We start from the raw sequence: 26,377 nt of genomic DNA, 5'->3' as shown, positions 1-26,377 counted from the left end.
AGTTAGGGTCTTTTCCTTCCAGGAAATTTTCTATGGATCCACCTTTCCATTGACCCTTTTTCATTTTACTAAGACCTTGAGTTGGGGAGGGGCTGGTTCACAGGGGCTTGGGATCAGTAGAGGTTTTCCTCACTGTGTGCAATTTCTCTGGCTGGCCAGTAGGACGTTCTGGTTGCTTTCTCTGGAGTGTCTGTGACCTTGATTGAGGCCTTCTCCCTCAGCTTGAAGGGAGGGGTTGGAGCTATTGAATCCTTTTGCCTTCAATCAATGGTGGGCTTTACCCTGGGGTGAGATCATTTCTCTCCCTATTGTCAGCTGAGCTGGTTCTTCTGCTCACACACCTGTGCTTGAGGCAGAAGTAGTCTTGTATTGTTTGTTCTGGGAAGAGGCCTCAGCCATAATGGAGGTGTGGACTCAGAGTTAATCAGACCAGAGGAGCCCAGGGATGATGTCCGCAGCTGTCCTGCACCTGAACTCTCCCCCATCTCTGTTGGCAAGCTCCAGAATGTCAGCGCCAACACCAGTGCCTCTGCTCCCTAGTTGACTCAAGCCCCTGCCTTCTAGCCCCACTGCTGATGCAGCAGGTCCAGCTCTTGGGCCCTCAGACTTCCAAGCTCCAATTCAGCCACTAATCTGGCTGATACAGGGCTGATCGGCCCTCTGCACCTAGATTCACTTGCCCAAATTCGTGCAATGCTGCTGCCGGAGACAAATCTCAAGCCCCTGCCTTCTAGCCCCACTGCTGATGCAGCAGGTCCAGCTCTTGGGCCCTCAGACTTCCAAGCTCCAATTCAGCCACTAATCTGGCTGATACAGGGCTGATCGGCCCTCTGCACCTAGATTCACTCGCCCAAATTCGTGCAATGCTGCTGCAGGAGACAAATCCTGAGGTAGCTTTTCTTTCTCCTGGCTTTTCTTTCTGGGTTTTGTGGATCGGATTTCTGTTAAGAGGTTTATTTCATATGATAGATGTGGAAAGATCAGGAGACTTTAGAACTGTGCCTGTCTTTTCTCCGCCATGTTGGCCAGAAGTCTCCTTCCACTTTTTTTTTTTTTGCAAGGCAAATGGGGTTAAGTGGCTTGCCCAAGGCCACACAGCTAGGTAATTATTCAGTGTCTGAGATCAGATTTGAACCCAGGTACTCCTGACTCTAGGGCCGGTGCTTTATCCACTATGCCACCTAGCTGCCCCTATCCTTCTACGTTTTTAGAAAGATTTTTTATTTCTTTTGAATTTTACATTTTTTTCCCCTAATCTTGCCTCTTTCCCCCTACCCCCTCAGAAGGCAGTCTGTTAATCTTTACATTGTTTCCATGGTATGCATTGATCTAAGTTGAATGTACTGAACTGTAAGTTTTTTAGTTACAGTGTCTCTAGTTTGTTCTACGCATGAAGAGATTTTCAATGGTTTTATATAAAATAAAAGGAATACTATTGAAAAATGATTCAAGAAGTTGAATGTGGTATAATGTTTGAGAAGACCATAAGAACTAAAGCTGGAATCAATCAATTAGCATTATGACATATAACAAATATATTTTTATAACTGAGCACTTTTTATGTACTAGGTGCTTTGACAAGTCCCAGGGATACAGATATTAAAATGAGATTCTGCATTAAGGAGCTTGCATTTTAATAGGAATATTCAACTTGTTCACTCTTAAGTAAGTAAAGAATATGATTGTTCTTCATCCTCAAAGGGGACTAAAATAACATCACTATATTGAGGTCAAGTTAAAATAGGTTTTACTATGGCTGATTAGACAAATAGAAGCTTGGAATGCTCTACCACAGTTTGGGCAGAAATAGTTCATATGAACTTTTAGAGTCTGAATTTGAGCATCTCACATTCCTTTTGAGCTGCTGCAATTCTCCTTTGTCCATAGAGGATAGTACCTTCTTGGATGTGGTCATCCCATAGTAGGAGATTCTTGGATGTGGTCATCTCATGGTAGGAGATTCTATGCCATTGTCTCCCATGGCTCCCAGAGTTCTTCAGAGAGACCTTGAAAGTGTTCCTGTATAACTTCTTCTGAACTTCCATGTGAGAACGTGGCACTCAGACTCTGAAATAGAGACAATGCTTGGCTGTTCAGTTCAAGACTTTTCAAGATAATCTTTGAGACAACCACTTGGAAGTGGTTGAATTCCCTGGCATACTGACTAGGTTTCATAAGTATACAACAATGAGAACAAGACAAGGTTCTGTACACCTTCAGTTTGGTAGACAGTCTAATACCTCTCTCTCCTACACTTTCCTTCTGAGCCTCCCAAACATTGATCTAGCTCTAGAAATGAATGCATCAACCTCATCAAATATGTATACATTCCTAGAAAGTATACTGCCAAAGGAAGTAAACCAATCCACAGTGTTTAAATTTTCTCCATTTGCTGTAACTGATGTTTCCATTTATGGTTAGTGTGGTGCTGGCTGGTAGAGTATTTTTCTTCATGTAAGTAGGCCAAAATTAGCAAAAGCAGCAGAGATTCTATCCATTCTGTTGTATATCAGAGACCATCTGCAAATAAAAAGTTACACAGCAATTCTCCCTTCACTTTAGTCAAGTTAAATAATTTACAATCAGTATGCTAGTTGATCTTGATGCTGTTTTTGTCCAACATTGCCAAAAACATCATGCTCAAAAGCATAGGAGCAAGCATTTAGCCTGCTTCATTCCATTGGTGACTTGAAAAGCACAGGAGTGTTGTCCATGATCCATGAAACTGATGGGATGATGCCACTAATCTGCATTTCTTTCTTTTTTTTTGTTTTTGCTTTTACAAGGCAATGGGATTAAGAAACTTGCCCAAAGTTACATAGCTAAGTAAATATTAAGAGTCTGAAGCCAGATTCAAACCTGGTCCCTCTGACTTCAGGGCTGGTGTGCCACCTATCAGCTATCCCCTATCAGCATTTCTTTGAAATAGATTCTTTTTTTTTAGGTTGTTTTTTTTTTGCAAGGCAAATGGTGTTAAGTGGCTTGCCCAAGGCCACACAGCTAGGTAATTATTAAGTGTCTGAGACTGGATTTGAACCCAGGTACTCCTGACTCCAGGGCAGGTGCTTTTTCCACTGTGCCACCTAGCCGTCCCTTGAAATAGATTCTTATTAATCTTGTGAAGAATGCTTTTAACTTCTGTCTTCATCTATAAGATTTTCGAAGAAGCCTCAGATCCAACCTGTCTACCTGTCACCTCTTTAGTCTTTCTGCCTCTCAGGTAGTTTTTCATTAACCATGGATCTAGGACCCTGGCCTTTGTCTGTCCAAGGCCTTCTTTATGGTCTGAAAACTCTTCCTGGATCAGAGCCACTCCAATTTGCCAGTTCCTAACTGCTATCCAGATTCCCAGGTCTTACTTATTGACAGTCCTCCTGAACTTCAGGAGATTCATTATTTATTTTTTTGTTTGTTTGTTTATTTATTTTTAGTTTTTGCTAGGCAATAGGGTTAAGTGGCTTGCCCAAGGCCACACAGCTAGGTAATTATTAAGTGTCTGAGGCTGGATTTGAACTCAGGTACTCCTGACTCCAGGTCTGGCGCTCTATCCACTGCACCACCTAGCTGCCCCCAGGAGATTCATTATTAACACCTCCTACAGTTTGGTAATGAAGGAGGATCTTGAACAGTCTAATTACTTCTTTTTTAATGGACTTCTTTTCAGCCACTGATAATCTGAATTAATTCCTCAGTGATTATCATATTCCCACCTCATTAATATTTTTTCCATCCTAGTGATTTTTGAACCCCTGCCTCTCATGGTTAGTCCCCATGACCTTCTTCCTTCTCCTTCATTCTATCCCTTCAATGTCACCCTTCCACTCTGTTTTTTGAAGATCACTTGGCAATACCAGTCACTGAAAGTGTGACTCAGATGACCATATTGTGCAAATGCCAAATGTACATTTGCCTAAAAGACTATTTTAAGGAAAACTCAGTCAAGGCAAGTGCTCACTTGGTGGTCAGAAAAAGTGATACAAGAACACTCTCTCAAGGTCTCTGTGAAGAACTTTGGAACTGATTTAGTGACCTGGGACCTCCCATTATGTTATTCCCCCATCAGAGAAGATGCTATGCTCTCTAAGCAAAGCAGAATTGAAGAAGCCCAAAAGAAATACGATATGTGCAAATTTAGAGAATACACCTCAAATGTTCACATGGACTATTCGTGCTGAAAGTGTAGAAATGATTCTGAGCTTGTATTGGTTTGATTAGTCATAGTCAGATACGTTGTAACTTGACTGTAACTTAGTAATGTTTTTTGTTGGTGCTCTTTGAGAGTGAAGGACAACAATCAGCCAACTCAAGCTTGTTAAAGAAGGTTGGGGCTACTTATACAAAATAGATTAAAGGTATTTTGATATGGGGTGAGAGACCTGACAACTAAGGAAGTCAGTAAATGCCTTCTGAAGCAAGTAAAAGAGACTTTAAAGATTATGTAATTTATTACTTTCCCTTTAAGAATGATGATGTTAAAGATGTTAAGGGTCTTGTTGAAGAGCATAAGCAGCAGAATCACCATGCAAATCTAGATTTTCTGACTCTTTTGATTCAGTACTTTTAAAATCTGTTCTGTGCTGCCTTTATATATTGATTCAACCAATATATTTAAATGTTTACCATACCAAAGAACTTGGACAGTCTTTTACTTTTTGTACCTTAGTAATCATTTGGAAAATTACATGGTAGACATATTCAAAAAAAAAGACAAAGAATTCAATCCTAATTCTGCTAATAATTTTTTTTTTGTTTAGAGAAAGTCAAATGATATTGAGGCTCTGTTTATTCAACTATTACAAGAAGATAATAATAACACCATGTTCTAATATATATGAAAGTTCCTAGTACCCTTAAGAGTGTTTTCTGCAAAGTAAGGCATCATCAACTTCAGTTTCTATGTAATGATTAAAGAATGGTATTAATTGCTAGATTTGTATTTCCCAGACATTTTTCTGCTTCACAGACAAATATTGAATAGTCTTAGCATGTTTTTTTTCTGTTCCTAGAATGATTTACATTATCATGTAACATTGTTCTCTTTCAGTCATCTGATTTGGTGTCTTCTCTGGAGACAGAACTGTCTAAAATGAAGATTCAGACTCATGCTGTGGAACAGGAAAATTTCTTTCTCAAAGATGAACTGGAGCAAATGAAGCAAGTAAGGCAACTTGCTGCTTAAATGACTTCGTAGAATAATTTGTGCATTTTTTTCTTTCTATCTCTCATTTTCTTCTTCTTCTCTCTCTCTCTTCTCTCTCTCTCTCTCTCTCTCTCTCTCTCTCTCTCTCTCTCTCTCTCTCTCTCTCTCTCTCCCTCCCTCCCTCCCTTCTTCCTTCCTTCCTTCCTTCCTTCCTTCCTTCCTTCCTTCTTTTCTTCCTCCTTCAATGGTTGCCACTGAATGACCTGACTTTTGACTCAGATGTCTTTTAAGGCAGAAAAAGGTAAAGACATGAGGAAACAACAAAAATTATAAAGGCTGCATGTATTTATTCTTAATTTATCAATTTATTTATTGCTAATGCAAAAATAAATCCCATGCTTAATTCTGCATTTGATTTTTCAAGTTTAAATTTCTCCTTTTTCAGTGACAAAATAATGGGTCCCTGAATTTATCTTAAAAGAAAAGTTTTATAACTTGTAACTTGGATTAGTGATTTTTCTTCCAACACACCATGTTTCTGTTATGGAAACCCAATAGTATCTGGAAATATAAATCCACTATATGATACTCTTGATCACATTTTACAGATTTTGATTAAGATAGAGTGGAAGTGGACATCAGGAAAACCTGGATTTAAATCCCACCTTAGATAATTACTAACTATGGACAAACCACATGACTTGGATTTGTTTCCTCATCTCCTCTAAGAGCCTATCTAGTTCTCCATCTCTGACACTTTGATCCTTTCATTGGAGGGAGCCCAATGTAATGAAAAAACCCTGGGTACTCTTTTCTGTTTTATCATAATTTTCCAATTTTGCACAAAGGTTTAACTCTTTTAATCCAGGAGGATACCGTTAAGTCAGATATTAGGGACTAGAAAAACATTCTGTAGTGATTATGAATAGGGGATAGAAACAGAACCTGTGATTTCATCGGTAAAGAAAGAGTTCCTGAGTAAAAAAACTGTCTTTACCAAAGATGATTGACACTTTCCCTATAATTTACATTTTTATAAGGTTGCCCAGAGTTTTGAATGGTTAAAGTGACTTGTTTATCATACAGTTAGCATTTGTCAAAGGTGCTACTTGAATTCATGCCATTCTGGCTTCAAGATTGGCTATCCAGTATGCTACATTGCTCCTCACTGCAATTATGTAACCTAGTATATTGATAACAAACAAGCAGAAATAATATTAACATCTTACCAATGAAAACTAGAGTTTACAATGAACATGAGAAAAACTTGCAAGTTAACTTTTAGTGAAGCAGACAATCTGAATTCCAGGTTCATGTTTCGACAAGCTTGAAAAAACTGGCATGAACTGATGCTAGGTATATTGAGTAGAACCAGGAGAACATTGCACTCATTAGCAGCAACATTGTGAGATGATCAGCTATGACGGACACAGCTCCTCTCAGAAGTTTAGTGATCAAGGACAATTCTTAGAGACCTGTTATGGAAAATGCCATTTCATATCCAGAGGATATGTTAGTCTGAAGGTAGAGCAAAGTTTTCTATGTTCATTTTAATTTTTTAATTTATTTTAATTTATTTTTATTTTTTAGGTTTTTTGAAAGGTAATGGGATTAAGTGGCTTGCCCAAGGCCACACAGTTAGGTATTTATTAAATGTCTGAGGCTGGATTTGAACTCAGGTACTCCTGACTCTAGGGGCTGGTGCGTCACCTAGCCACACCCCCTAAGTTCACTTTTAAAAACTTCTTTTATGTTGTTTCTTTCTCATAATTTTTCCCCCTTAGTTCTAATTCTCCTTTCACAATATGACTAATATGGAAATATGCTAAACCCAAACATAATTGTACCTATATCAGATTGTTCACTGCCTTAGGGAGGAAAAATGAGAGGGAGGGTCCTAGAAAAATTTGAAACTCAAAAGCTTGCAAAAGAACGAATGTTGCAAACTATCTTTGCATGTAATTAGAAAAAAATAAAATAAAAGCTTTGCTTTAAAAATAAAGGGGCATGGAATTTGAAAAAAATAAAACTAACTTATAGAGAATTATAATTTATGTTATTTCTGCATTCAGAGTCTCTAATTGCCTATCAGATAACTACATTTTCCATTAGTTTGTAGAGATATAGGATTTTATAGCTAGAAAGAATCATGAAAAAGAACATATAAGATTTGGGGGTAGGTGGAGGAGAAGGTAAGTGAAGAAACAAATCTAAAAAAGTTAAGTGACTTGTGCATCATATCTGATAATCAATGTTAATCAACAATATAAGTTTCTAGACTACAAGTTCAGTTTACTTGGCATTTTGCCATTAATCGGATATCATATATTTGTCTCTTTTTTCTTCCTTGTGCTTCTTTATAAATAGTACTTTTTTCTGATGTCTCTTGAATTTCATTGTTTTATTATATCAATAACTTTATTGTACTGGCTTTTACTTATTAGTACTGTAAGGGAGCAAGATAGTGTTGGATTTAGGTTTGTAAGTAACCATTCTAACATTTTGTCAGGTTCAGAGTCATAAAATTTTAGAGTTGAAAGAAACCTCAGTAGCCATCTAGTCCAATATAGTACCAGAATTAAACAGAAGTCTTTTGTTTATATTTTAAGCTATATTTTTGGAAGACTTTTTTTTAAATTGTTTTTTGAATTTTACAATTTTCTCCCCAATCTCACTCCCTCCCCCCCCCCCCACAGAAGGTAGTCTGATAGTTGGAAGACTTTCTTTAAAAAATGCTTATTAATAACTTTTTTCACTCTCAGTTCAACAGTTTAGAGAAACAGACAAGAAATATTTTATGAAAGTTCATTTTAATCTCTAGAGTTTGTATAAACCTGAAATATTATCCATTAAAATATCTTATTTATAATTACCATTTTTAAAAATGCAACTTCATATGCAAAAACATTGCAACTTGCTATGCAATGAAAAGATTTTGTTCTTTCATCTTTTACAGATGCTCAGATATCTGGTTTTCTTTGATTTTCAGAGTAAAATTTCTAGAGTGCTAAGCTATAATGAAAAGTTGTTCAAAGAAAAAGCTCTAGGTAAAAACTAAATAGATTTATTGATAATGTAGTAAGAACATTCTTCCATGTCATAATGAGTGGAATTTTCAGTTACTGTGGAAAGGGTACCTACCCTATTAAACTAATTTCTTCAATTAGCATAAATATTTTGCTACAAAAATTTTTCAGGCACTTCTATATGTCATCAGATCTACTAAATTTATCATTACATTGATTATATATTTGTTAATAGTTATATTCTTATTCTACAAATCACATTCTATAAATCAATGAAAACATCAACAACAGCATCCAGCATTTACATAGTTCTTACTATGTGCCAGAACTATGTGCTTTATAAATTTCATGTCCTTTGATCCTCACAACAACCCTGCAAGATAAGTGTGGTAATTATCCCAATTTTACAGTTAAGGAAACTGAGACAGAAATTTAGTCACTTGCCCAAGACCATATAACCAATAAGTATGTGAGGTAGGATTTGAATTCAGGTCTTCCCAAGTTCTTCCTACCCTTTGGACAGATTGTGAAGGACTTTAAAAGCTAAATGACAGAGTTTATATTTTATCACAGAGGCAACAGGAAGTCCTTGGAGTTTTTGAGAGGGAGAGTGACATGATCAGAATGACACAATGAAAATCCCTTTGAATGGAGTGAGAAAACTAGAGTGGGGGATAGACTTGAAGGAGGGAGAACAATTAGGAGGCCATTGCAGTAATCCAGACAAGAAATAATGAAAGACTTAAATAAAGTAGTGAATATATAAGGATAAAGAAAGAGTAGCTACAATATAAGTTTTGGAGGTAGAAAACTTGAGATCTGGCAACTACTTTGATTTGTGAGGTGAGGAGAATCAGTAGTCAAATATAAACACTGGAAGACTGGAAATGGTGATGCATTTGGCAAAAAATAGGGAAATGTTGAATTTGAAATATCTTAGAAATATTTAGTTAGAAATGTCTAATAAGCAGGATTGAATTTCAGGAGAGGTTAAAGCTATTAGTCAAGATAAGAGATGATAAATCTATGGGAGATGATGAGTTTGCTAAGGAAGATTATTAATGGGAAAAGAAGATAGTCCAGAGCATAAATTTATGGAATGGTCACAGTTAGGGAGCATGAATGAATGATAAACCTACAATGAAGACTGAGGAGTACTCAGGTAGGTAGAAGGAAAATATACAGCAAGAAAACTACAAAAAAAGGACAGAGGAGAAGTTTTATATTTAAAAAGAAACCGGGAGGCAGTTTCTCTTTCTTTTTTTATACTTACATTTTCTAATAGTTAACTATTTTCATATGCATAATAGACTTTAAATTTGAGGTAAGTTAACCTTTTGTTTTGTTTTACCCTTCCTGCATTATTCCTTTTTCCTATAATAGTTGGCAAAATTAAGCCTTCTAGAGAACAAAATTGCAACTATGAAGCTAGAACAGAAGTCTTGGGAGGACCAGAGTGAAACACTGAAATCACAGCTTGCAGGCTTCCCATGAAAAGGTAAAGATTTATTACTTTTCCCCTACTTGTTACTTCATCTTTTACATACGATACATATATATATATATATATATATAAATATATCTTTCTAAATTGATATATAGTTTCATTTTATTGACTAAAAAAGAAGCAATGTAGATAGGTCTACTTAAATAATACATATTGACATAATATTATTGTTGACACAATAATACTTCCCATGAAAAAAGCTTAATGACATATTTTTTTTTCTAGATTTTGCAAGGGAATGGGGTTAAGTGGCTTGCCTAAAGCCACACAGCTAGATAATTATTAAGTGTCTGAGGTTGGATTTGAACCCAGGTACTCCTGACTCCAAAGCCGGTGCTCTATCCACTGCGCCACCTAGCTGCCCCTTTAATTACATATTTTTAAATTCAGTGACCTATTTATTTTAAGCAATATTTGACATGGTTATAGTACAATGAAAGAACTTAAAACCTCCTCCTTCAAAATTTCTTATCCTAGGGATCTTGCTTATCATAATAGAGTATATATACAGAGTATACATATTATATATGTGTGTGTGTGTGTGTGTGTGTGTGTGTGATGTGCTCTAATTTGAATTTCTAGTCAGTAAGGATGGTTTACAGTTATAAATTTATGCTACTTATACTTTCTTTGAAGCTCTCTCTCTTGGCACTCAGGTTAAAAATGTAATTAATTAATTTGAAATATTATATACAAATATTTTAATGTGAAATCTATTTATTAGGTAGTAAACAAAATATATGATAGCTATTGTTACCAGTGAATCAATTTAACTCTGAATTCAGCCAATAGATTCTCAAAACTATCAAATATTTGCTTGCTATATGTTATAACATAATTTTTCAAGAAGATGGAGTTAATTAGCAAAAGTTATATATTATCATTTCAAAGATTATTATCATTGGTTATATTTCTAGTTTCAACCTTTCCCATGAGAATCATATCATATTTTCAATTCCAGGTATACATCTCCACCTGAATAGTTCTGCCACTTGGATGCTTCATTATCTTTACCCAAAATCTACTCCTCATGATTTCCCTCTTTCTATTAAAAACATTGCTTAATGGACAGCTAGGTGGCGCAGTGGATAGAGCACTGGCCCTGGAGTCAGGAGTACCTGGGTTCAAATCTGGTCTCAGACACTTAATAATTACCTAGCTGTGTGGCCTTGGGCAAGCCACTTAACCCCATTTGCCTTGCAAAAAATAAAAAATAAAAAAATAAAAACATTGCTTAAAAATGTCAAAATTTGTTTTTTCTCCTCCCTTTCCCTTTATATTTAATCAATTGCCAACTAATATCATTTCTACTTTCACTTCACCCCCTTCCTTTGTACTCCCTTTGACACCATCCTAATTCAGATCTTTTCCTCTCACTTGGGTTGTTGCAATAGCTACCTAACAGGTATCTAACTCATTTTTTTCCTGCATGGTATTGCCAAATTAATTTCCATCCTATATAGCATAATCACAGATCTAGCCCCTGCTCAAAAATTATCTTTGGCTCCTCATTGCCTACTGAGTAAAGTCTAGCTTCTTTTTCTTGGAACATAGACTCTCCTCATTATGGTTTTCTAATTTTATGTCATATTACACTCCTTGATCTCTGTTCCAGCAAGACTATTCATCATTCCTCCACTTATATTCCATGCTTTTCTGCCTGAATATTTGTATGGAGTTTACTTTGACCAGAATAACCTTTCTATCTATTGAATTTAATCTATATTTCAAGACCCACTTCAAATTCTACTTTGTTGATAAAGCCTTTCCTGATAACTCCCTGTAGCTAAAGATGATCTCTCCCTTTGCTGAACTTCTTAATATTTTTAATATTTCAGTACATTTAAATGTTTCTTGAGAGAGGTGATACCGTGTTATATCTTAATATTAGTTCAAGTGCCTTTAATGTTGTAAATGCTCAGTATGTATTTAATTGATTACAATTTTGAATCTATAATAGATCAAGGTTGGCAATCCTACCAGACAGCTGAACAATTTTTTGTAATGTTTTGCTCCATAGATTCAACATGTTATTATCATTAAAAATCATTTATCGGTGTGGCTAGGTGGTGCAGTGGATAGAGCACTGTCCCTGGAGTCAGGAGTACCTGGGTTCAAATCCGGTCTCAGACACTTAACAATTACCTAGCTGTGTGGCCTTGGGCAAGCCACTTAACCCCATTTGCCTTGCAAAAAAAATCTAAAAAAAAGTCATGTATCACCTAATTATGTATAGTATCATCTAAACACTACAGAAGGCTGTATCTAATTCTTAACATTGACAGCAAAGTAGAAAAATGTTGATTGAACTGATGATTGAACATTTTAAAGCTACATAAATTACCCTAGTAGCAATCTTGGAATGACTGAAAGACTCAATTAGAAAGTTGATGAGCCACTTTATAAACTTTATAAACTAATATACATTGAGATAGCCTGTTCTGTTTTTGCCTGGGTTATCTGGTTCTGTAGGACAAAAGACTATCCTTTAGGATATCCATCTAGAACATTATGTGTTATGAACCATATTTATATTCAAGTTTTAAGTGTTTATAAAATATTCACTTAGTAACCTATGGAACTGTATTACAATTCCTTTCTTTAGACAGAAAGATAGCCTTGGTCAAATTAGAGCTTATTTCCCAAATTCACTAGATTGTGGCACATTCTTGTCTTCTGCTGAACTAAAAGACAAATTGAAAGTGCTGATTTTATGTAAATATTTCTGAAAGAAATCTACATTCTTTTTTTTTTTTTTTTGCAAGGCAAATGGGGTTAAGTGGCTTGCCCAAGGCCACACAGCTAGGTAATTGTTAAGTGCCTGAGACCGGATTTGAACCCAGATACTCCTGACTCCAAGGCCAGTGCTTTATCCACTATGCCACCTAGCTGCCCCTGAAATCTACATTCTTAAAAAAGACATTTACATTAACAGAACTTATTGTGCTCTCTTTCTCTCCACACCACCCACCACCAGCTTGTGACCTCTGGGGTAACACATGGCTGTCCCTGATTCCTCACGCATCAACTGTCCTCTCCTGTTTGGGTCTGGCTACCATGTTCTTCCTGTCAGTTCTGGCCAGAATTGCATGTAGCTAACCCTTGCCACTCTGTTCTTCCTCCTGCTCTGGCTGCTCTGTCCTTGACATCACCCCCCCCTTCCCCGCTCCCCCACAATGTTCTTGAACCATGTGTTGGTCACACCCTCTGCCCCGCCTCCTTGCCTTCCCCAAACCTGGGCAATTTCACTTTATATAAATATCTGCACAGCATCATCCCCTTGTATAAAGCAGGAACTGTCTGTATTGTGGAGATGAGGAAGGAATGTGACTACTAATCCTTCCAATTCCATTATATTCATGAGGATATTATTGAAATGCTGAATGATGAAATATCAAGAGAAAACATTTGAATTGTCAATGAATATAAAAGTACATATTTGTCCTTGGAATTCAGGTTCAGAATTTAGGTGATTGTCTGCAGAATGCTAACATTCAGATGTCTCAAATGAAGTCAGATCTACAAGTGAGCCAGCAGGAAAAGGAAGCCTTAAAACAGGAAGTGATGTCACTCCACAAGCAACTCCAGAACCTCACGAGCAAGGTAACTTGCTCCAAGAAGGCCGAAGGCGGGGCTTAATTTAAGGGAAGTAAATGATGACATTTTCATGATGAAGTGAAATAGAAAAGTACATAATGTAAATTAGCCAAATTATCATTCAGGGTTTACCAGACTTGGAGAAAATTAGTTTGAAAGTGAAAATCTTAATAAAAATAGAATACATGATTCACAATTCTAGTTAATGCTATTAATAGGAAGCTCCATAAACAATTCATTCTCACCACTGACAGATACATTATAAATGTGATGTGCTGGAAAGTAAAGAAAGGAATGCTGAAAGATTTATTTTAGAGATCAGCAATATTACCATTGTCTCCAAATCATATTGTATCTTTGATAGAAGATGTAAATAATTCAGGATTGAGAACATGTCTTTTAGCTATATGTATAGAATTTTAGAAGTGAGGGGAATTTGAAATAATAAAACAAATGTTGACTGGATGATTTTATCTATTGGTGGTAATTTTGGTTTTGGTTTCTCTCTGGAGGTTTGGAAACCAATAATATTTAGTAATAATATTTAATAATAATAGTAATTTTAGTTTTTAATGACTATTGGAACATTCAATTTTTTAAGATGTTAATCCTGTTTTTGTTTTATATTTTAAAGATTAGCTGACTGTGAATATTTGAATTTTTTAATAAAAATGGGTTTTAGATAAAATTCTGAAGTCAGAATTTCACCTTCAATAGCTTAAAATTGTGTACTTGAATTTTTCTTTTTTTTTAGTTTTTAGCTTTTGCAAGGCAATGGGGTTAAGTGACTTGCCCAAGGCCACACATTTAGTTAATAAGTGTCTGAGACTGGATTTGAACTCATGTACTCCTGACTCCAGGATCAGTGCTCTATCCACTGTGCCAACTAGCTGCCCTACCTTCATTAGATTCTTTACCTGTATGATGCAAAGCAAAACATGCTAGAACTTTGATGATTATTACCTTTCATACATATATCTTTTCAGAGTTCATTTTATCAGGAACTTCTCTTCTGAGTCAAAAATAATAACCACTAAACTTATGAGAATTATTTAGTTCACAGGGACCAATTTTTCTTTTAAGTCATCTATCTATAAATTGATATTATTATGAAATTGAAATTTTCTACCCAACATTATTTAGTGTTGCATGGAAGGAATTATTTTGTCAAATAATATTTTCAGAGTATTTTAAAACTTCCCATGCCTCAAAAACTATGATTATGAAATTACTATAATGTTCTTATTATTAAAGAAAAATAATTATTCAAAATTTTTTAAATTACAATTACTGAGTAACAACAGGTTTTTTTTTTTGCTAGTTAATTTTAAGGTGTTATATACTCTTTATTTTAAAGAACTGGCTTCCAGAACAAGCCATATGTCCTTCAGGGTTACAAAATCAGCAGAAATTGCTTTCCTGGCATAAGGTGGATCATATGATTAATCAAGAACAGCTGTTAATGCAGGAGAATGCAAGACTTCAAATTGTGGTGCAGAATTCCAAAACAGAACTCATACACTCTGAAGAACAGGTAACTAGAAAAGTTGCACATAACAATAAGGAATGGGGTTAAGTGGCTTGCCCAAGGCCACACAGCTAGGTAATTATTAAATCTGAGTCCGGATTTGAACTCAGGTAGGTACTCCTGAATCCAGGGCCTGTGCACCACTCTCCACTGCACCACCTAGCTGCCCCCCTTCTCTAATGTCTTTAAAAAATTATCTTTTATATGAAGAGCATTAATATATTTGGAATCTATGGTGATAATCTAATTAAGATGTTGATTTCTACATCAGTAGTTTATGTTTTCAGGTTTATTAAGCAAAAGACAGGTTACATTTTTATACTTTTGGATTCTATTCATTTCATTTCTTCACTGAAGTACCTTCTCATGTCTTTTTTTTAATGAAGGTCAGATAAATTTAAATTGTAATGTAATTTTATTACAATACAGACATAAATAATTTTGCTTTGTAATGTAATTTTAAATGGAGAGGTTCTAAACCTTCTTCATTTCTCTGGGTTTTTGTCTTCATTATTTTCTTTATTTTTTTAAAATTTCTTCCTTAAAATTTCCAACTTTTTGTATGTTAGTAAAATGTGTTATTATTGTTTAGTTCTAAAATATGGGGCAAAATGGGGTAGTAAACAGTTAGACCTGGGTTCAATTCATGTCTCTAATACATTATTTATGCATATTTCATTTTATATTGAGCAATTCCTAATTACTAAATATTAAATAGGTTGTGATTTTCATTGGTAGAGTTACCACAGTTAGGTACAACTTTTGCTGACAAAATGAGGAGGTTTTTGGATTCTAAAAATTAGCCCTTTGATAATTTGATTATATGACACTAAATATTAATGGTATTTCAAATGGTATTATTTTTATTATAATGGCACACACAATGAACATTGACTCCTTACTAACTGGATGACTTTGGACAAGTCACTTAAACTCTCTGAGCCTCAGATTTCTTGTCTATGAAGTGAGACCTCTTAGAGGTCATTGAGTCCAACCCTTTCATGATTCTTTCTTTAAATTTTGTTTGGTAGTTTTATTTATTTAAGTCATGTGTATTTTTGTAGGTCAAGTCCTGTGTATTTTATGTACTTTGTAGCTATTTCAATGACTATTTTAAAGGATATTTCTACTAACCTATTTCTAGGCTAATCAAATGAATAAACTTGAAGAATTGGAAACAATTCATTTGGAAAATCAAAGTCTGAAAAATAAACAAGTAAAAGGAGATGAAGAGATAATGGAGGTAAGTTTTTCACTAACTGGCTAACTATGAAGGGTCTTTTATCTCATGCCTCATTTGTTAGCCATAGAGTTAAGTTATTATGTAGTGCGAATTTGTATGTGCTGATCTAACTGGATTATTCAGGTGAATTCTGCCTATAAAAGAAAATTTTGTATTTCTACACAAAAATACGTAGACATTATTGGATTGTCTGCTTTGAAAACATTCCATATAGCAGAAGCAAAAGAAAGGCAAACAACTATAGCAACCAAAGGAAGCACAAGTACCAAAATTACTTCTGCAAGAGAAAGAAAAACTAGTAAGAAAAAGACACCCATTGAAAAATAGTATCATCAAAATAACTATAAAGAGTCTATTAAGAGATTTCTTATCAAAAATACACAAAGAGATAAGAATGAAGGAAAAATTTTAAAAGATGATGCTGGAGGTACAGCATCTGTTTACATGTAAATTAATGTATACTGTAGAACTAAGGTGCAAAATGAAAGGACACTTAAAAGGGGAGGGGAAAGAAGAAGATAAAGGGGAATTTGTGATGGACCTTAATTGGGCATCAAAAGAAAAAAAAGGAAAAGGATTTAATAAGTTGAATAAAATATTAAAACTATGGAAAATTGTGACAAATGGGAAGGGAGTATTTGAGTGTGAGGGGAAGAGAACCTGTGGAATGGGGTTGTGTCCTAACATAGATTAAACTTAAAAGACACAATATTATCTTTATAGAAGAAAAAATCCTCTTTCAGAAAAATTATGTATCAAAAACAAATGGAGAAAAATATAAATCTAACTTTTTAAATTCAAATGTAAATAATTTTTCTAAAAATATAAAAGGGAGTTAAATATTGAATAAGAAAACAAAACCCCATAATCTATTGTTTATACGGTCTAAAAACGGGAGACTACAACAAAATTTACTCTGCATCAATTGAATCCAGAAAAATAGGAGTTGAAATGATGCTATCTGACAAAATAAAACAAAACAAAAAATTTAAAACATAATTAGAGATAAACAAGGAATTAGATTATGTTGAGAGAAGTCATTGACAACAATATTACATTTAAATGCTCGAAATGTCTTAGTATCTAAATTCATAAAGGAAAAGTTAACTGAATTGCAAGAATTTAGAGATAGTAATCTAATAATAGCAGGAGAAATTAATGTCTCAGTTTTGGAAAAAATTTAACAAAGATAAGCATAAGGAAAATGAAGAATAGAACAAATTATTCAAAAAACCAGAGCTAAAAGATTTATGACATATTCTGAATGGGACTGCTAAAATATACACGTACTTCTCAGAAACTTAAAGAGTGTTTTACAAAAATTGGCTATGTAGTTGGGTAGAGACATTTAAATAAATTTAAAAATCAAAAATAGTAAAAACATCTTGTGTCACTGGATTGAAGAGTACATGTCAGTGAATAAAGTGTTAAGAACTGGAAAGACAGGAAGAAGCTAGGTTATTAAGGGCTTTGAATGCCAAACAGAGCATTTTGCATTTGATCCTGTAGGCATCAGTGAGCTACTGGAGTTTATTTAGTGGGAATAATCAAACACTGATCTCCTGGCTTTTCTACAAACAAAGTTACTTCATATCTTGGTTTCAGGTGTTTTCTCTAACTGTCTTTCATGCCTGAAGTGCATTCTCTCCTCAGCTCTGCCTACTGAATCCCCGGTTTCCTTTAATTCATAACTAAAATCCCATCCCATATGCATACACATATTCATTTATACATACATATATTGTATATACATATGTATATGTGTATATAGTTTATACATATTTGTTCACTTTTTATCTCCTCCATTAGATGATAAACTCCTCAAGGGAAGGGACTAACATTTACCTCTTTTTGAATCCTTTACACTACAGTGTCTGATATATGGTAGTCAATAAATGTATATTTCTTGCTTGATTACTTGTATAAGCATTCCTATTCCATCCCATCTCCAACAGATTGCTCCCTATCCTCCCATCCTCTTAACAGCCCACTCTCACTTATCTTCAGTTTCTCCTTATCTGCTGGTTTATTCCTAATCCCTTCTGTCTAAAACATACCCTGTCCTCAAAAAAATCCTCACTTATTTCTTCCATCCCTACTATCATCTCTTGTATCTGCTGTGGAAAAAATCCTTGAGAAAGCCATCTTCAATAGAGCTCTCCAGTTTGTCTCCTCTTAATCTCTTTTTAATCCCTTACAATTCAACTTCCAATTCTATCAAAATTGCTCCCTCTAAAATTTTTATTGCTCTCCTACTTGCAATTTCAATGGCCTTTTTCTCAATACTCATTCTTCTTGATGCCTTTACAGTCTTTGATACTTCAGTCACTCTTTTCTCCTTGATAGTCTCTTCTTTACAGGTTTTCAGGACCCTACTCTCTCTGGTTCTCTTCTTTTCTACCTGACCACTCCTTATGCTCCTTTGCTGGATTGTCATCTAGGTAACACTCTTTAACTGTAGGTATCCCATAGGACTCAGTCTTGGTCTCTTTTCTCTTTTCTTCCTATTCTACTTCAGTTGATAATCTCATCAGCTCCCATGGATTTAATGATTTAGCTATAATCTCTATATTGATGACTCTCAAATCTACCTATCCAGCTCTAATATCTCTGCTTGACTTCCAGTTTCACCTCTCCAACTGCTTTTCACACATCTCAAACTTGTCCAATAGACATCTTAAACTCATGTGTAAAAATAAACTCATCTTTCCTCTTAAACTCTTCCCCTTTTACTCTTGGGCTCCCATATACTGTCTCATCTTGAATTTCTCATCATCTCTCACCTGCAACCTTATCGTATCTAAGCTTGTTGATTTCACCTTGGCAACAGCTTTCAAAAAGGCCCCCTTCTCTCCTCTGATAGTACAATCACCTTCATTCAGACCCTAATCATTTCATGTTTGAATTACTGTAATAACCTGCTAGTTGGTCAGACTGCCGTAAGTCTTTCCCCACTACAATCCATCCTTCAGAGACTTAAATTAAGGACATCAGTTAGGATACTGCTGAAATAATCTAGTTAAGAATAGATTAGAGCCTAAAATATGATGTTAGTTATGCGGATGTATAGAGAGTAGAAGATGTGGTGAATGTAGGAATAGCAAACATTTGGCAGCTGATTTGAAATATGGATGTGGTAGTACCAAAATTATGAATCTGAGATACTAAAGTATGAATTTTAAAAGATGGAGAAAGATAATGAGTTTAGTTTGAGACATATTGAGTTTAAGATATGTCCTAGATATGCGGTTTGAAATACCCAATAGTTAATTTTTGATAAAGTTCTCAAATTCAGGGGAGAATCTATTGTTGGATAATGCCTATTTCCTTAATTTATTTTTAATTATTTTTATTCCTTTTTTAGGAATAGTATTAGTTTGCATCTTTGCTTTACTAATCTTACTGAGAAAATTTCTAATGTTTATCTATTAATAGTTTTGATTAAGCATTTTTTATCTTAATAAGGAAAAGTTTTTTTCTTCCTATGCTTTAAAATTTTTTTTAATATAAATGAGGGCTATATTATTATCATTACTTTTTTCTGTACACTTTTCTGTGGTTTTAATTTTGTCATTAATATGATTAATTATAATAATCATTTTCCTAACTTTGAACCATCCTTGAATTCCTGGTAAACTTAATCATAATGATTTAAGATAATTTTTGTTGTAATCTCTATGCATATAACTTATTTAATATTTTGACACCAATGTCCATTATTAATATTGGTCTCTGGTTCTTAATCTCTATTTTATCTTATCTTGATTTGAAAATCAGGATCCAGTTTATCGAATGCAAAATGTTTGATATAGTGTGAGATAATGGTCTGGATTGACTTGATTTTAGAATAGGGATTAATTAACCTGCCTAGTTATATTCAGGAGACCAAACAGTCAAATTCATTCAGGCAGATGACTGAATGTATCCAATGATTATGGCATATATTTCTTCATACTTTCTATTTAACAAAATACATGGTTTTGTCTTTCACAACGTATTCCTGGCTGATATACTGTCAAATGTATGGCTATATCTATTATATCTCATTTGAAAAAATCACTTGGTACTTTAATTTCTCTTTTTCTAACTCTTATAATATTTTGGTCTTTGCTCTTTTGTTTGTGGCTAACCTGTGTCTAGAACTCAGTGACTGAAAATAAGAGAGGGGTACAATTCTCTGCTTGAGGTAGTGTGTGAAGGTAGAACATTCCTTTTCAATGTACTACCCTAGCATGATAGAAACGTGTCATTATGTTCTTTGTCAATAACAACTTTTACTTTGTTTTATGCTATATTAAAGATGAGCCGTTATTCATTTGACTATGCTGGGGGCCTGAATTACAGGCATTAGGGAAAAAGGAAACTATGTCAATGACAGGCTAACCTAGTCCACTGTCTTTAACATGAGGGGAGGAAATTGAATTCCCTCCCCACCCTGAATTTGTGATATTAGTTTAGGAAATGGATAGTGGCTCTAAAGTTTTATGTTACCATTTGTATATTACAGTGATGACTGACTTTTTCATTAGCCTGGGTCTTGTCTCCTGATTTTAGTGCATCATGTGTTTGCATGCCTTCCATCAAACTCTGATACTTGTTGAGCATGTGGCCAATATTGGAGTGGCATGCTTCTTGTGGTTAAACTTAAACCACTCTCGTGTGGTCATATTTTATACATTTGTATGCTATTTCTTGGATCTCTTAAGGAAATATTTTTACTTTGGTATGATTTTTTTCCTTATCCATCCCATCTCCAAACATCCTAGAATGTTATATTCCCTCTCTCAGTTTTCACTATGTCCCTAATACGATATATAATTCAATAGTTCAATTCTAATTAGTTAAAGATGAAAACTGTTCTGTGGCTACTTCCCCTCTAGATACATTGTAAAAAAAATTTTTGAAATCTTTATTATGGTTGTCAGGAAGAATACAGCCACTTCAGTTTTGCTTCTCATTGTTCTTTTTTAAACTCAGGTCTTCTGACTCCAGAGTCAGTACTCTATGCACAGCACCACTTGACTTCAGTGTTCTTTTTTGAAAATCAAGGAAGGAAAATCCTAAAGACCCTTCCCAACATTCCCCCTGCCTCCATTAAAGGGAACATTGCAGATTAATGCCATTGTATTATTAACATTCACCCAAAAGATCAACTTGAATTGAAGTTTTTATTATGTATATAAACAATATGCCTAACCTAAAAGTCAATCTGGAAGTACTTTTTTTTTTAAGGATCTGATTTAATTCAAAAAAATTTCAGTATTGAGTTGTCTTCTAGAATTTTTTCCCCTTTTAATATCATTTTCTACCAAATGATTTACCTAATGACTATTTAAAATAATTCTGGAGTATCTTTCAATTTTTGTATCTTAACATGCCTTTTCCATTAGAAAAGTTACATTTTTGAAATTTGTGGAAATGTTATTTTAATAGAAGTGGGAAGATTCATTTTCTGCCTTCTCATAGTGTCTCCAATGAGTTTTTCCATCCCTTAATTATTCTGTTCATTTGAAAATGTATGGTGATGTCTCAGAATTGAATTTTAATTCACCTTTTTCTGATTACTAGTGATTTTCATGTGATTTTATAATAATTTGCTTTCCTTTTTCTTAAAAATTTATTTTTGGTTCACCAATTTGGTTCTCTAATTGGAGAGAGGTGCTTAATCTTTTAGAACATGAGTTCCCTATAATATTTTAAATGTTAGGCTTTTATAAGAAATATTTGGGGTGGCTAGGTGGTGCAGTGGATAGAATACCAGCCCTGAAGTCGGGAGTACCTGAGTTCAAATCCGGCCTCAGGCACTTAATAATTGCCTGGCTGTGTGGCCTAGGACAAGCCATTTAAGTCCATTTGCCTTGCAAAAAATAAAATAAAAAAGAAATATTTAATACAAATATGTATTCAAACTATTTTATTCCTTCAAGTTACATATTTTTAGCTACATATTTTTATTCATTGAAAAACTTCAAATACAAACCAACTGCTTCTCCAAAGAACTATCTCCCCTAAATTCCTTATAAATGTACCTAACATTAAACATATGAAGAAAGGCATAATAATTTGGGGGAGCAGTGATAAATATTCAAATTATCATAAGCTCATAACTAGTGAGCTAAATAATTTTGGTACATTTTTCCAAATGATGTGATGGATCACTGCAGTTCACACACACACACACACACACACACACACACACACACAAACACAATGGTGCTGCATGTCATTATCAACAAAGATTTAATGAGCTCCTTTTACCACTATGCTATGCTACCGTGAGAATCACAGCAATATAGCATTGGAAAATTACCCAAGTTTTCATAACTGGCAACCCCAATTCCACCATATTAGGAAAAAATGGAATTATTACCTTTGGTGATAACTGTACTGGGATCCAAAGAAAAATTAAGTTCATAATTAAATATTTGTTGGTTTGAATTTGTTTGAATTAAAATGAATGCCTTATTAAGTTAATGAACTGAAGTTCTTTCTGTTAATTAGTTACTGACTTGTGAATGGCATCATTATTGTATTTAAATAGTTTTTGTACTTGTTCAGATACAAGACTCGAAGTTCAGTATGATGCTTAACCCATCCTCACACCATGAGAATGTGCTGCTCCTTCTGCAACAAGGCTGTCTTGGGATGCCCAGAGAGCAGTTTCTACAGCTTCAACAACAATTGTTACAGACAGAATGGAGAAATCAACTTTTACAGGATGAACTTGAAAACAGGATCTCTGAAACCAACATAACACAAGTAAAATATCTTTTAGTATATATTTGTTGTCTCAGGTATAGAGTTTAATGAATGACTTCATTTTTTTTCTGTTGTCCTTTTCCTATTCATTAATTTAACTACCAACACTGTGCTAAGTGCTTTACAATTATTATCTCATTTGGTTCCACAAATCTATGATATAGGTACTATTATTATCCCCATTTTACAAATGAGGAAACTGAGGCAAACAGGTGATTTGCCCAGGATTACACAGCTAGTAAAACATCTGAGACTGAATATGAACTCAGGTCTTTCTAACTCCCAGCATACTTTCCACTGTGCCACTTAGCTGCCCAGCTTTATGGGAAGTTACTATTTTCTTTTATTATGACCATTCCAAAATGGAGTAAAAAAATCTCCTCCTAATGAATAAATATAAATAAGCTTTGTTCTGTGAGCAAAGGCATGTCCATAGATATACATTCATTGTTGTATTGGAAATTTAGCATCTGGGTTATGTTAAATATAGAAATTTATAGAATATTAATAGATTCTCTAGATGCTTCAAGAGGCCACTGGTGATACAATAGTTTGAGTGTCAGGTCTGGGTTCAGGAAGACCTGAGTTCAAACCTAACTTCAGACACTTACTAACTGTGTGATTCTGGGCACTTGTCCTGGCACTTAACCTTTCTTTTGCCTCAGTTTTCTCATCTGTAAATTGAGAATAATAATAGCACTTATCTTACAGATTTATTGTGAGGATCAAATGAGATAATATTTGTACAATGCTTAACACCTCTCTGGAACATAGTAGGTACTATATAAATACTCGCTGTTGTTGATGGTGTTATCATTCTTATTATATTGATAAAATTCCAAATTCCATTTAATACACAACAGACCTGAAGTTATCACTAAAAAATTATCAGATGCCAAGAACCCTATAAAAAAAAACCTTGAAAGAACCTAGACAAAGAAACCTAGGTTTTCCTTTACAATCTGTATAGCACTCATGTCAGACTCGAATACTTATAGCTATTATAATAGTGAATCAAGGACAGCAAGGTGGCACAGTGGATAGAGCACTGGGCTTGGAGTCAGAAGGACAGGAGTTCGAATCTGGACTCAGATACTTGACTTTAACTAGCTGTGTGACTTTGGATAAGTCACTTAGTCCTTATTGCCTCACATCCAGGATCATCTCCAGTCATCCTGATCCATATCTGGCCACTGGACCCAGAAGGTTCTGGAGGAGAAAGTGAAGCTGGTGACTTAGCATAACACATCCTAACTCAAATCCAATTCATGTTCTTGTCATGGCAACACCTCCCTGATGTCATGGTCTTCTTTGAAAATTAAGGACAAACAGTTTTTTAAAAATATTTTATTTGTAATATTTGTAATATTTTATTTGTAATATTTTATTAGTTTTCCAATTAAAAAAGACCAGGATATATATACATAGTAGTTTCTACCTATCATTTTTGGTAAGGTTTTGAATTTTACAATTTTTCCCCCACCTTCCCTTTCCTCCCCCCCTCCCCCAGTCTGATAATCTTTACATTGTTTCCATGCTATACATTGATTGAAATTGAATGTGTTTAGAGAGAAATCATATCCTTGAAAAGAAAATAAAATCTGAGAGAGATCAAAATTATGTTGTGCATAAGACACTTTTAAAAAAAATTGAAGACCTTGGTCTTTTTTTAAACTCCACAGTTCTTTCTCTGAATACAAGGTGGTATTCTCCATCGCAGGTACTCTAAAAATAGGACAAACATTATTAATAGTAAGTCAAGAGAGATTTGTAGGTGGAGGAAAACAACAAACTATGTATCCATGAATTTTTGGATTTCAAAGAAAATAAACCTTCACAACATCTAAGAAAACTCAGGATTAACTGTGTTCTGTCACTCAAAAAGACACCAGGATAGCATGACAACATCAGGACATTTTTATAATGATAAAAGTATTTTAAAAAAACTGATTCTAGGAAGCCTTAAGGTATATTCCCCTCTAGAGAAGGTTTAATGCATATGCTCTATCAAAGTGTGCTAGTCGTGCATACCCAGTTCATGTTCTATGCATATCTCTTAAAAATTTAATTTCTAGAACATTAAAAATCTTGCCACTTTTTAAAAAATACAAATTTACTACCCTTCTCAATTAGTATAACCTCACCTTTCCTGGTATTTTAATAAATGCTATCTCTTATCAAATATTCTTACTTCCCAGGAGTTCCCTAACTCCTTGATCTTAATTAGATATAACTTAAGGACACATCAAGAACTGGTTAATTTGTGAAATTTAAAGTGACTTCTTACAATCTACATTCTTTTTTTATTCATTAAATTGTCTTTCCCACATTTAAATAGTTCTTAATTCTTTTGATTTTTTTCCCTTAACTCTTTCTGAAATCTCCTGTTTGGTAGTTTTGAAAATTAATCATTAATGGTGCCATACCTCTGACATTTTGGGAGTGCAACTTGTTACTATTTATTTTTTAGAAAGAGTTTATTTTATTTAAATTTTACAATTTTTCCCCCATCTTGCTCCCCCCCCCCCAGAAGGCAGTCTGTTAGTCTTTACCATTGTTTCCATGGTATGCATTGATCTAAGTTGAATGTGATGAGAGAGAAATCATATCCTTAAGGAAGAAAAATAAAGTATAAGGGATAGCAAAATTACATAACTTTTTTTTAAAAATTAAAGTTTATAGTCTTTGGTCTTTGTTCAGACTCCACAATTCTTTCTCTGGATACAGATGGTATTCTCCATCACAGAAACCCCAAAATTGTTCTTGATTGTTGCACTGATGGAATGAGCAAGAGACTTGTTACTTTCAAGTGTAGCTTACATTTTTAAAGTGAGCCCTTAGTCACCTATATGTGTCACATGTATCGATTATATGCTTTTAGAATATGTTGTTATGATGATATGCTCTATAGCCATTTTATTGAATTTCCAGCATTAATGATGTTTTCAAAATAAAATTGCAAAGTGATAGTGGTAGAAAATCCATCCTGTTGCTTTTATTATATAATTTATATTATATTATAAAATGTTTATGGAGTTTTTATTGGAAAATAGTGTAAAAAGTTTTGCAATAATTGATCTCAAGAAGTTTGTTTTTTTAAAGAAAAATATTATGTAATATTAGGTTGTCAAGTCAAAGTCAAAAAATATTTAAGTGCCAAACACTATGCTAAGCTTTGGAATATAAAGAAAGGAAAATCCCCCAAAAAACAAAATCAAAATTTAAATTAAAATAAAAAAAATCTGTTTTTTCTCTTAAGGACTTCATCTAATGTGTGAGACAACATGCAAAAAAGCTAAGTACAACTAGGATAAATTGGAGATAATCTTAGCATTAAAGAGGATTTGGAAAGGCTTCTTGCAGAAGGGTTTTTATAACTAGAACCTGAAGCAAGTCAGGGAAGACTGGATAAATAACATTCTAAGCATGAAGAACAGCCAGTGAAAAGGTGACATCTTGTGTGAGGGAAAAAAAGGCATGATCTTTTTATTTAAGTGATATAATCTAGTACAAGAATAATAATGTAAATTCTCCCAATAGAAATCTCAATGTATTTTTTTTAGCACATGATTAGGAA

At 34.2% G+C, this 26,377-nt stretch overlaps 1 protein-coding gene across 1 annotated transcript in view; it reads left to right on the top strand.

The window, feature by feature from the left end:
- The window catches only part of NIN (ninein), a 422,635-nt gene that overhangs the window by 114,772 nt on the left and 281,486 nt on the right, over window positions 1-26,377 (top strand). Inside the window, 7 exon segments of the mRNA XM_074236002.1 lie at window positions 5,045-5,158; window positions 9,550-9,648; window positions 9,650-9,664; window positions 13,130-13,276; window positions 14,628-14,804; window positions 15,943-16,041; window positions 22,600-22,800. Coding sequence (XP_074092103.1) covers window positions 5,045-5,158; window positions 9,550-9,648; window positions 9,650-9,664; window positions 13,130-13,276; window positions 14,628-14,804; window positions 15,943-16,041; window positions 22,600-22,800 — 852 coding nt within the window.

Source organism: Macrotis lagotis, chromosome 4 (genome assembly GCF_037893015.1).
Source record: "Macrotis lagotis isolate mMagLag1 chromosome 4, bilby.v1.9.chrom.fasta, whole genome shotgun sequence".
NCBI lineage: Eukaryota > Metazoa > Chordata > Mammalia > Peramelemorphia > Peramelidae > Macrotis > Macrotis lagotis.
Note: the sequence above shows the minus strand (reverse complement) of the source record. Positions and strands in the feature narration are given on the sequence as shown.